The following is an 11236-nucleotide window of genomic DNA, read 5'->3' as shown; positions in this document are numbered from 1 at the left end:
AAATCAAAGCCAAGGAGGAGAAGCAGAAAAAGAAGCAGCAGCAGGCAATGTTGGCCGCGATGTACGCTAGCGAGGCAAAGAAGACCAACAACAACCAGATCAAGGAAGACAACAAGATTGACGTATACCAGGACCAACGAGAGCAAAAAGAGACTGATTGGAACCCGGATGAGGTGGCTGCCCTCGTTGAGAAGAAACACGGCAACCAGAACGCAACCACCAAGATCGTTTGCAAGCACTTTATCGCTGCGTTGGAGAATCGCACCTACGGGTGGTTCTGGACTTGTCCCAATGGTGGAGACGCGTGCATCTACCGTCATGCCTTGCCCGTAGGGTACGTCCTCAAACGAGACCAGCCGAAGGAGGCTGAACAGGACGACACACCCATTGAGGAGATTGTCGAGATTCAGAGGGCTGGTCTGACGGGTGACAAATTGACTCCTGTGACGCACGAGAGCTTCATGGCTTGGAAGAAGCAGAAGGAAGAAGAGCGTTTGGCTGAACTGGAGAGGCTGGTTAACAACGAGAAGAAGAAGGGCAAGAAGGGCACGAATGTGCTGTCCGGAAAGGATCTATTCACGTTCGACCCGACTCTCTTCGTTGACGACGACGAGGCTGCTATGGATGAGGATTACGAGGAGGTAGATGAAGAGGAAGACGTCTCAGACAACAAACAAGTGGCGGTACCGTCTGAAATTTTCTTAGAGGAAGGTAACGTACCGGTGAGTTCACGGAGGCTTCGTTATTCAGGATGACCTGGACAACCTATCTGACTGACAGTCCGGTCAAGATCACCCAGCAGCTCATAGGGCTTGAAGGCGTTTATCTCACTGGACACTTCCGTGCTGCCGCTGCTGTGTTAGCTTTTTTCGAAACTCACCGTAGTGTCAAAAAAGCGTGGAGACCAGCAACCAGAGTAGCCGCTCCGAGCCATAGAAGTACATGTGCTCCAATTGCACCAACGAATGACCCGTACAGGAGGTGGAGCTGCACGGCGTTACTGAGAAAAAAGCAGATCATGCCCAGCAAAAACAGAGTGAACACCGTCTTTTGCCCGGCTCTCATGTTGGCCACGGCTAGGCTCACTGACTGACAGCCCAGATCCCCCCGCAGAGCCATGCCTGGTCCGAACATGCAGCAGAATGCTGACGAGATCACCACGACAAGGTGGAATCCCAGGGAGGCCGTCGTCAGCGCCATGAAGAGACTCATGGTGCTCCCCGCGACATTCTCTGGCGTCTCCGCCGTCATCTGCGCAAAGCTGAAACCGACGAACAGCGCGGAATGCGTCGATAGAGTAGAATAGTTGTTGGTGTACCAGTCCAGTTCCAGCTGGTGGATCTCTACCTGTCGCTTCGTGGCACTTGTCACTAACAAGTTCTTCTCCAGTTGAAGCATGCAGCTCTCTTCGCGATTAAGTCACGGCGATGGCAGAGGAATTAGCAGACTCGAGAGTTTCTCTCTTCGCGATTAAGTCACGGCGATGGCAGAGGAATTAGCAGACTCAAGAGTTTGATACGCGACATCACTCACAGTTTTAGGATTACTTTAACGTGTCAGTTGCCCTTGGAGACGTAATGTGCCACGATGTCGGGGCGCACGATACTGGTATTTAGCTCTCCCGGCCGGCAACAGGTCAGCAGTAGACACAGCTCTCAAACTCAAACATAACTAAAACACTGAACAGCCCACCAATACGACATCACAACGGTTGGACGACGGTACAGACGAGAAACAGCAACTTACCTAACTGTATGATTTTTCATGTGCTGTGTGCAGAACTCTGCTGCTAATCATGCTCACGCCATGGAGCGCCGCAGATGGCATGAAAGGTGCCAGGGCCCCTCTGAATGACATCAGTCGGCAGGCATTGAGGTTGAGTCAGAGGTACCATCTGCAGGACTCCGAGGCAGAGGCGCTTGCCTACCAGTACGGCGTCCTCGAACCCAGCTCCATTGTGCGACGTGTAGCGGCTAAATTGGTAGAGATTCGTCGGAACGCAGTGAGCCCAAATCAGCCCGCACAACCCGAATATCGGAAATGCGTAGCTCCTGCCTTTGACTGCCGAGCGGACCAACAGCGGCGGTGGTACCAACTCGGAAGGCTTTTCACCACTATTTACACTCCTAAGAAGCTGAATCGAGAGCCTAAAAGATACATTAACATCCGCCTGGGCCATGGCGAGGATGAGACGTCCGAGACCTCGAGACTGGCGAACTGGCTTCGATACTGCACTGGGGATATGCGGGCGCTGAACCAGTGGCATTCTGCAAGGGTCGTGCGGGTGTTGCTTCTGTTACCCAAGGAACAGCTCCGAATCATGATGACTTTAATGATGACCTACGACTGGCCCCCCAGTTTCTCCCTTACTCTGCTACGGCGCACGCACTCCAGCCTCGTGTCCCTTTATAGGTGGATCCGGGTTCGCCGGAAGATGGGGTCTGGGGACCGTCTTTATCAAAAGCAGGCGGTTGTCATGGCGGACCTCCTGAAAGGATCTGAGGCAGTCGTGTCTACGATGGTGTCAGATCCTTTCAGCCACGAGGCCGTTAATTGTATGTTCCGAAGTCCTTGGAACCAAAGACTCTTCCGGGGCCCCCCAGATTTCTCGGATAAGCTTAGCGTGATCACCTCCTTGTCTAACACAACCCCAGAGCAGTACTACACGGTGAAGGAGTCGGACATGTGGGATCCACCAGAGATCAAGAAGAAGGGTCCTCCGATTTCTCGGGCCTTCGGACAAAGTAGGGCTGGCCGTCCTCGCCTAGATAGGACTGGTTGCCAGTGCCTGCTCTGCAGTCTATCGAAGACGCCGCAATGGCGCTTCGTTGATATATATGGCGATGGGTATATGGACCTGGTCTGCAACGCCTGCTACATGCGCTACAAAGGGCGTTCTATCCTCATGCTTGACCCCGAGATGGCCTCCCGTCTAGACGGGGTGAAACCTCCCAGGCCTTCGCGGCCCGAGGAATTCAATGCGTCCAAGTATCCACATCTGATGAAGCGAGACGGCTACAAGCGACGTCGGTGATTTGTTGATAGCAAAATCTGCAATTGATGGTGCGGTCATCACACCTCTTTACGCCTCTGGGGGGCATCGGCTGCGTGACTGGCGTAATGCCAGCTCGGTGCCGCGTGCTGGGAGATACCGCTCATACCTTCGTCTCCATTGGGCACGGTTATCAGGTTCTCCAAACTGACAGCTTGGGTGTAGTTTTCAAGTCCGAAACTCTGGAATCCTCTGTACGAAGCTTGGATGCGACCAACGAAGGTACTGTTGTTGTTGGCCTCCGCAGGTCCCTTCGAGCGCACATGAGACTTCAATTCTTAGGTGAATTTACAGGACAAGACCACAAATTTGACATCAGAGGGGTGCTCTGCCTGCCTTCCAGACAGGTGCTCTCCTGGAGCAAACACGAACTCTACGCATGGAAGCTGAATTCTCGAGAATTCTACCGACAGCTGGAGCTTCCTGCAGGCTGCACTCTTGGCGGTAGCCTTGGAGGCGGTCATGTGGTGACTACAGTGAGATCCTACCCCCATAAAGTCCTAGTTGGCACCGACCAAGGCGAAGTTTTACTGTTCAACACCAAGACAGGTAGGCTCGTCCACACGATGACCGCGTTGGCCTCGGAGAAGACCAGGAGTGTCACGGTTCTCCAGCAGAACATGAAGCACTTAACCGTTGTCGCAGTCGGGTTTGACAATGGGGACGTCGTGCTGGTGGACTTCGTATTGGACAAGAAGCTGCTCGCAGTCAACGTTGGAGACGGCGCGTGCTCCGGCGTGTTCTTCAGGGAGCCACAAGCCGCGATAGGGCAAGCTGAAACTGCAAGCTTGCTGTTGACCTCTTCGACGTCAGGTGACGTCTCCGTCTGGGATTTACAGACCAAGCTTCTTGGCGAAGCGTTTAGGGCCCACGACCCCGTCAGCGTAGGTCGTAAGCGTCTCCCCAAAGGCGTCACGGCGATGTGCTGCATCGAGAACCAGCCCGACGCTTTCTTAACCAGCGGCTCCGACAACAGCCTCAAACTTTGGGTTTTTGACTCGCCGACTGATCCGACTCCGCGAGTTCTGAAGCAGAGATCAGGCCTCATGGGACCAGTGTCCACATTGTCCTTCTACGCGGATGACAGCCTTCAGTACCTTCTCTGCGCTGCCAACTCGATGGACGGCAGCATGTCGTCTTTGGGCTTGGTGAACACGCGCAGGGCCAACAACCTCCATGTCTTCAGTCAGAAGCAATGGAGGGACCCTGACGGCGTCTCCGCTGTGAAGGGCAAGCTACCACCGCTTCTCGCCTTCTCCGCCACTACTAACCGTCACTTTGACTGGCCTAATGCAGTGTCGATTCATCAAGGATCTCGCTTGCCGGTGGTATGGTCTGTCCGGTCCAAAGCTTTATCTTCGGGGTACCTCTCAATGTCCAACCCGCTGGCTAAAGCCGTATCTAATGACCCCGATTTCTTCCCTTCAGCCGTGGTCGTGTCACCTTGTGGCAACTTTGCTATTGTTGGGTACCTGAACGGGCAGATACACTCATTCCACCTACAGTCCTGCCGCCACAGGGGCCATTATGCTGCCTTCAAGCAAGTCCAACTCGAGGTCGAGAATACCGAGGAGAAAGAGATGTTCCAGCACGTGCCGGAACTAAATCTCGGCACCGTAGAACCACACAAGAAGAGGATGGTTGATAAGTACCACGGCCGCACCCAAAAGCTCTCTTTGCCCGAGTGTGCTCTGTCTGGAGCGATTGTAGGTCTTTTTATCATTAGCAGCACGACTCTGGTTGGAGTCGCGTCCGGGAGCAACGTCGTAGGTTACTGGAATCTTCAGACGTTCCAACCTCTGCGACCGCCAGTCCTTATCGGCGATCCCGACTCCACTGTGGTGCTGGCAACGGTATCAGGCGGCCTGATGGCCGTTGTCACCGCGACCTCGTCTGTATACTCTCTCCACATGCTCGACCTGGTAAGAGGACATGTGATCAGGACCTTCGGAGAGGTTGGCAAGCCCTCCTGTTTGAGAATATCTCCCGATGGAAATCTGGTCTGCCTAGTTTGCGGTCCGTTGAAGGCTGGACCCGGATCTGATGAGGGAGGGTACATCATGGCTTTCGATATGGTCACGGGCAACCTAACTGATTGGGGCCGCATGGCACTGCCTATCCTCAGCCTGGAGTTCGACTCCACGTCTACATTCCTTTACACCACCCACGGTGTGGAAGAAAATATGACCTCGGAAGACTGCTGGGCTACAGTACCTGGCCTGATTCGTGTGTGGGCTAACAAAGGGGCCTTCGATCCCTGGGGCACCCATAGCCGCCGCCGAGTGGACATTCCAATAGATCTAGACGCTGCCTGCGACGAGGAGGTTAAGGTGGAGGCGGAGGCCAGCACCCGGTCGCTGAAGGATATCATCACCACCAACCAGTTGGAACCTCGTTCGTTGACGTTATCCGGGCTGCCTTTTGGGCGGCTGGATGCGCTTCTCCACGTGGACGAGCGTCGGGACGAGGGTCGCACGGAGGAGGAGGTCCTGAGGCCTGCCAATGCACCCTTCTTCTTGTCGACTGCTTACGACTCCGCCAAGACGCGAAAGTTTAAGGACGACAGTGAGAACGAGGCGGATGTTGACCTCACGACTGAGGAATCGCCCTCTCGGAAACGAGTGTTCTCAACGGTGAAGTCCACCGACATGAAGGTCAAAACTCACCTAGACGCGCTGCTGATGGAGAGGCGCTTCGACGATGTCCGCGACCACCTGCTCAGTCTGAGCCCCTCCGCTACACACATGGCCTGTGAGTGCCTGGACTCCGAGACAACTCTGCCTCTGATGATGGAGTTCTTAACTGAGGAGGCCAAAACTCGCAAAGCGGCGGATTGGGTGCAGACAATTCTCTCCGTAGTGCTCAAGTTCCACGCCGCACAGATTCGTCGTTCTCTGCCTTCCGACGACGATTTGGCCGAGCGGATTGCTGAGATACGCCGAGTCATGGAGTGTGACTGGCAAGCCATAGACCTCACCTGCTGTCAAGTCGAGTGTTATCTGAAGTTCCTGACTCATTTGCAGCTGGAGTGAATAACTTTTCGTACGGGTATGCTTTACAGACACCATTCATGCGTTAAAGACAAAGGTGCAGCCAGTTTTGTGATGGAATCTCGGGGTCCTAATGGAAACCGATTTTCTACCGTTCCCGCTGATCCCGGAGGGAGATTGAAGCGAAGCTCGTCAGAGGCATCAACCGCCGCTAGTGACACGGCATCTAACCATAAATCACGTGAGTCCGCTAAAATTCTCCCATCAATACCGTTTCCAGTCTTAACGAAGCACGCGGAACTTCTCTCGTTGCCGTCTCAAGGCCAGGTATGCAATCTACAGGACACTTGGGAAGTAAATGCATGTTCACCGGCTCTGCTTATCGGGTGGTCCAAAGAGTCCCACGAGTCGTTAGCCTTTCGCTCGGTGGAACCTCCGCCCTGGAACTCACGGCGCGTGATATACGAGAAGATCAACGGCCGGCCAGCCCCCACCAGGGTGGGGGCTCTGGTAGTCGCCAAAGCCAGCAGCATTGAGGCTTACGAGGCCTGCACCGAACTCGGACCTCAAATGGTGATCAGGCGCTCTGGGGTCGTTATCTGTCGCCTTGACATTCTTGGCAGGCCATCTGCGTTATGGGACTTAATAAGAGACCTCGGGGTTAAGGTCTTGCAGTTTGACGACCTGTACACGGATCTCAATGTCGTACTCGGCCGGGGATCATTCTCGAAGTGTTCTTTGCACCAGTGCCGAGCCACCAAATCATACAAAGCACTAAAGAGCACAAGGTACGGTACAGTGGACCGCAAGGCAGCTGCCCCGTTCACCGAGGTGGAGGTCCTGAGGCATGTCGTGCATCCGTATCTGGTTCGCTTTTACGACTCCTTCTTGGTTGGCAACCAGATTGTGGTTGTCATGGAGAACCTGGAAGGCGACATGTGGAAGTACGCGGAGAAGCGCAAAGGCGTTGAGCCTGCTGCGCTATCTGAAGTGATGCGCCGTATGCTGGCCGCTATCTGCGGCATCCACAGATGGGGGGCGGTCCACCGCGACGTGAAGCCCGAAAACGTGATGCTCCGAGTAGCCAACGACCCTCGGACGGCGGTGCTCATTGACCTCGGCCTGTGCCTGCTGTCGGAAGATGGGCATGGTCGACATAGGTGTGGGTCGCCGGGGTACTGCGCTCCCGAGATCATCAATTCCCGGCCATATGATTGTAAGGTAGACGTGTATTCACTGGGCATTACATGTTGGGCGCTAGCCACTGGGAAGTCGCCCTTCAAACGATCCAACATCGGCGATACCTTAAGGGCCAATCAGAAAAACGACCTCAGCTACGACTACCCAGTGTTTAAACAGAACCCAGCTCTCCAGGACTTCATAGTCAACCTCAGTCAGAAAGACCCCTGGAGACGCTACTCCACAGAAGACGCCATGAAGCACCCTTTCGTGGTGCATCCACCGAGAAGCTCCAAATGATGCGGGTCTTCATAATGTACATAATTATGTGTGATTTGATTTCAGAGAGGCATACATTAGGGCATGAGCAGAATGGGCCCGACGGGCAAGAAATATGAATTTACTTGCGTCCATGAGTGACGAGTCAGGGGCCGATGATATGACGGAGGTAGTGCTCACTGATACTGAGGACGGCTTCTTGGCAAATGGGCTGCATAAGCCTATAAATCGGGTGCATGACGAGACGAGCGAGTATACGCCCTCGGAATCGAGTGAGATGACGGAGTCGGACACCGATTTTGAGGCTCTCGAGCTGGATGTCGAACCGCAGTCAGCAACCAACTTCAATGAGCAGTTCAGCCGGCTCCTCGACCAGATGGAGGAAAGCGACGGGCCTGAAGCAGAGTCCTCAGACTACTCGGAATTCGAACTCTTTGAGGAAGATATTCCGAAGAACAACGAAAAGAAGAAGAAATCTGCAGCGTCCGTTTCCAAATTAAGCGCTGAAGAGACCCAGCTCCTTCAAGCAGCCAACGACGCTTATCTTGTTAAGGACTTCCCTCAAGCGATGGAACTGTACGAGCAGCTCATCAGGCTCTCGCCGAACCTGCCTGACCCCTTTCACATGCTGTCACTAATCCACACAGAGCTCAACCAGCCTAAACAGGCCTTCGACTTCCTGCTTCTCGCGACCAGTTTGACCCCTCAGGACGTGCAGCTGTGGCATCGCGCTGTCGAGCTGGCCCGCGAGGTCGGCAGCACCAAACAGCGAATCTTCTGTCTTCGGCGGTGCCTGAGCGCGCAAGGCGTATACGGCAGCAATACAGTGGATCCGACTGACATACAGCAGATCGGATTGCTGCTGGACCTGGCGGAGTGCAGTTGTATGGCGGGACACGTTCGGTCTGCTGCCCGTTGCTTCAACCAGCTGCACAACATCTCGCCTCATGACTCGGAGGTGGCTCTGAGGCTAGCCCGGCTTCACTCGCAGTTGGGTGACCTCCAAAAGGCACAAGAGGTGCTGATGTCTTGCCTACCTGAAGAGGTACAGAGCGCCTTGGCTGACGATGACGCAGTCTACTCCATTCGGACCCCAAATGAACACGGTGTTTACTTGGATCAAACCATCGGTGAGCAGTACGGCTCGATACCGCAAATGGAGCACGCTGAGGACCTCGTGGTCCAAGGTGTCGGGCTGGAACTGCTGTGCTACATCCTTGACGTGTTCCGCAGGGTAGAGAGTTTCACGTAAGTGGTTTGGATTGAGCTGGACGCAGGCAGAGCAAGCGGCTGGTGACGCTGCTGTTGAATTCCCAGCCGCTGGCCTTGGTGCCCTTTCCATTATTAGTGCGCGTAGCCTGTCTTGAGGCTTCGCTGGGCTTCCCAGGCTGCCCACTAGCCCTCTATTGTGAACGAGAACTACTGGAACACGACTATCCCTCAGAGCTGCATGCCATGCTGGCCGATGCACTGTACTACAGCCAGAGACACGACAGAGCGCTGCACCTATACATCAGATCCGACTTGACGGACACTAACCTTTGGATCCGAGCGGGCCGCTGCTATCTGCTCTCTTCCACCACAGAGGCCGCGGTACTGCTGCTTAAACAAACTCCAGTTGGGGGTAGCACGCAGATTCTTCGGCATATCCTCCTGCAGAAGCTTGGTCGGGCAGAGGAGGCGATAAAGGTGCTGACGCTCATGTCTCCAGAGGACCTGGTCGAGCAGGACTACATCCCACCTGCGCTTCCTGACGGCGACAGGGTTCGGATCCTTAACCGGCTTGTCGAGCAGTACAAAACGCTGCAGGCAGCGCACTCTGTTGGGGTTGCCCGCCCAGTCGTGACTCTGTTCGGGAGCGCGGCATGCGCCGTCGACTTATCGGCAGAAAGCCGAGAGAAGTGGGTTGAGTGGATTGCGTCCCTCAAGGCCCTAGTGGTGGAATGTGAGCTGGACACTCAACGGCTGCAGATTTTAAGCAGCCGGAGGCGATTTGAGAAGAGACTCACCAGTCGCCTGCAAAACACTCGAGAGCTTCACACACACGTCAATCGTCTGAAAACTGAATATGGTCTGAAACCGCTGGAGGATCTTCTTGGGTGGCAGGGGTACTTGGACCTGCTGACATCTGGATTGCTTGTTATGGAGCAGTTGGGTCTGCTCGACGAGGCGTTCAGGCTTATTGAGACCGTGCTGAACAACAAGAGCCCACGGAAGAGCATGCTCAAAGGCGTCGACATCAGCAAGCAAGAGTTTCGCATTGTTCTGGAACGACTTTCGCTGCGGTTCGCCGTGGCGGCAGGATACACTCGTATCGGATTGGGATTCGTGCGCAAGGAGTATATGAAGCAGCCCGACCTGAGCGGAGAGCTTCTGAAGGCGTTTTCTCTCTTGCTCTTTGGAGGACCTATGGCGTCGAACGCGGCGATGCCTCTGAGCACAGCACCCAACAAGGAAACATTACTAGAGAACCGGTCATGGCTCATTCGCCAGTTGCTGATACGGCCCCACAACTACAATGTGATCATGATCATAGGCCACTTCTGCGTGCTCTCTGGTCGAACGCCCTTCGCCGTCGCGGAGTACACCAGGGCATGGCAACTCAATCCGGAATGTGCACTGGCGCTTCTGTGCCTAGCGGTATCCTACTTGCGGTTGTCGATGTCGAGATCAGTCGAATCTCGTCACAGCGTAGCGATCAGGTCCTTTGCACTCCTAGAGCTATCGTTCGACCTGATGACGCGCGAGTACGAGGCCTTAGCAGACATCGCCGCCAACAGTGTTCAATCACGATTATGCAATTTGTACACCTCTGATTGCTGCTCCGGACTGAGGAATGTCCTTCGATCGTTGGTGAAGAATCTGCAGACGAAATTCGGTCGACCGGGCACCCTGAAGTCCTTGCAGAATCTGGTCCGGCTGGTCATCGTTAGCCACGCGTCACTGGTGCAGTCGTACAACCTGGCTCGCGCCCATCACCAGGTCAACCAGCTCCAATGTGCCATCCCTCTGTACGATTTAGTGGTCGAAGGCTTGCACACCTTCAGCCCGCGGAATCAGGTGGAGTTGGCGCTTAAGGGCACAGAGGCGCGTTTCGACGAGACTGAATTCCAAGCCCTCCAGTGGTTCCTCTTCCGATCCTGCGTCGCAGCCCCAGGGAAGGCCATGAAGGTCGCTTTGACCTGCGACTGCATCTTTGAAGATGCTGAACCTGCAGGTCAGCATCTTGTCACGTCGGATGCCCAAACTCTCTTGCGTTTGGCATCCTTCAATCTGGGTCTGGCCCTTAAGTCCACTGGACAGGTGATGGACGCGAAAGGCCAGTGGAGATCCGGTCTGGTGTGGCAATAGACCTCAAGTGCTCAGGGCAAGGCGCACGCGGCGACCTCAACGTCGAAAGAACGTCGTCTGATCAATGACAATTGTACTGTTGGTATGCAATTCACGCTGAGATGGGCCAGGTTTAAGGTGCTTGTGAGCAGACTTCACTTGAATACGAACACCCGGCTGGCGAGTAAGTTTTTTAATTACCCTCAGATCAATAGCGAGCTGAAAGCTGGCTTTGATATTTCTTGTCACTGCTTGAGATGTGAGCAGACTTCACTTGAATACGAACACCCGGCTGGCGAGTAAGTTTTTTAATTACCCTCAGATCAATAGCGAGCTGAAAGCTGGCTTTGATATTTCTTGTCACTGCTTCGAATGACCTTCATTGAGCAATTTGCGCGCCTGCTGC

The 11236-nt window shown here is 54.5% G+C and overlaps 6 protein-coding genes across 9 annotated transcripts; 5 read left to right on the top strand and 1 right to left on the bottom strand.

Moving 5' to 3' along the window:
• Positions 1–47: 47 nt before the first annotated feature.
• On the top strand, positions 48–777 carry KVP17_004409 (uncharacterized protein; the record flags this gene model as incomplete). Of its 2 annotated transcripts, XM_068522563.1 has the most annotated exons (2): positions 48–722; positions 751–777. In XM_068522563.1, the coding sequence occupies 2 exons, from the start codon at positions 48–50 to the stop codon at positions 775–777; spliced, it is 702 nt and encodes a 233-aa protein (XP_068371829.1). The 2 variants fall into 2 exon arrangements, with proteins under 2 accessions (XP_068371829.1, XP_068371830.1); XM_068522564.1 differs by having other exon boundaries at positions 48–755.
• A 99-nt stretch (positions 778–876) lies between these two features.
• KVP17_004406 (uncharacterized protein) lies at positions 877–1398 on the bottom strand (the record flags this gene model as incomplete). The annotated part of the gene is made up of 1 exon (XM_068522559.1): positions 877–1398. One exon carries the CDS (start codon positions 1396–1398, stop codon positions 877–879), a length of 522 nt encoding a protein of 173 aa, XP_068371825.1.
• Positions 1399–1795: 397 nt separating this feature from the next.
• KVP17_004408 (uncharacterized protein) lies at positions 1796–3034 on the top strand (the record flags this gene model as incomplete). Of its 2 annotated transcripts, none has more annotated exons than XM_068522561.1 (1): positions 1796–3034. In XM_068522561.1, one exon carries the CDS (start codon positions 1796–1798, stop codon positions 3032–3034), a length of 1239 nt encoding a protein of 412 aa, XP_068371827.1. The 2 variants fall into 2 exon arrangements, with proteins under 2 accessions (XP_068371827.1, XP_068371828.1); XM_068522562.1 differs by having other exon boundaries at positions 1826–3034.
• Positions 3035–3060: 26 nt separating this feature from the next.
• KVP17_004405 (uncharacterized protein) lies at positions 3061–6084 on the top strand (the record flags this gene model as incomplete). Its single annotated transcript, XM_068522558.1, has 1 exon — positions 3061–6084. One exon carries the CDS (start codon positions 3061–3063, stop codon positions 6082–6084), a length of 3024 nt encoding a protein of 1007 aa, XP_068371824.1.
• A 72-nt stretch (positions 6085–6156) lies between these two features.
• KVP17_004410 (uncharacterized protein) lies at positions 6157–7521 on the top strand (the record flags this gene model as incomplete). Of its 2 annotated transcripts, XM_068522565.1 has the most annotated exons (2): positions 6157–6283; positions 6323–7521. In XM_068522565.1, 2 exons carry the CDS (start codon positions 6157–6159, stop codon positions 7519–7521), a joined length of 1326 nt encoding a protein of 441 aa, XP_068371831.1. The 2 variants fall into 2 exon arrangements, with proteins under 2 accessions (XP_068371831.1, XP_068371832.1); XM_068522566.1 differs by having other exon boundaries at positions 6157–7521.
• Positions 7522–7633: 112 nt separating this feature from the next.
• On the top strand, positions 7634–10851 carry KVP17_004407 (uncharacterized protein; the record flags this gene model as incomplete). Its single annotated transcript, XM_068522560.1, has 2 exons — positions 7634–8748; positions 8778–10851. The coding sequence occupies 2 exons, from the start codon at positions 7634–7636 to the stop codon at positions 10849–10851; spliced, it is 3189 nt and encodes a 1062-aa protein (XP_068371826.1).
• Between the last annotated feature and the right edge of the window lie 385 nt (positions 10852–11236).

The sequence above is a fragment of a genome (genome assembly GCF_019968985.1).
Source record: "MAG: Porospora cf. gigantea B chromosome Unknown PgB_NODE_773_length_11236_cov_238.571, whole genome shotgun sequence".
Taxonomy (NCBI): Eukaryota; Apicomplexa; class Conoidasida; order Eugregarinorida; family Porosporidae; genus Porospora; species Porospora cf. gigantea B.
The sequence above is the reverse complement of the archived record's forward strand: the minus strand, read 5'-3'. Positions and strand labels throughout refer to the sequence as shown.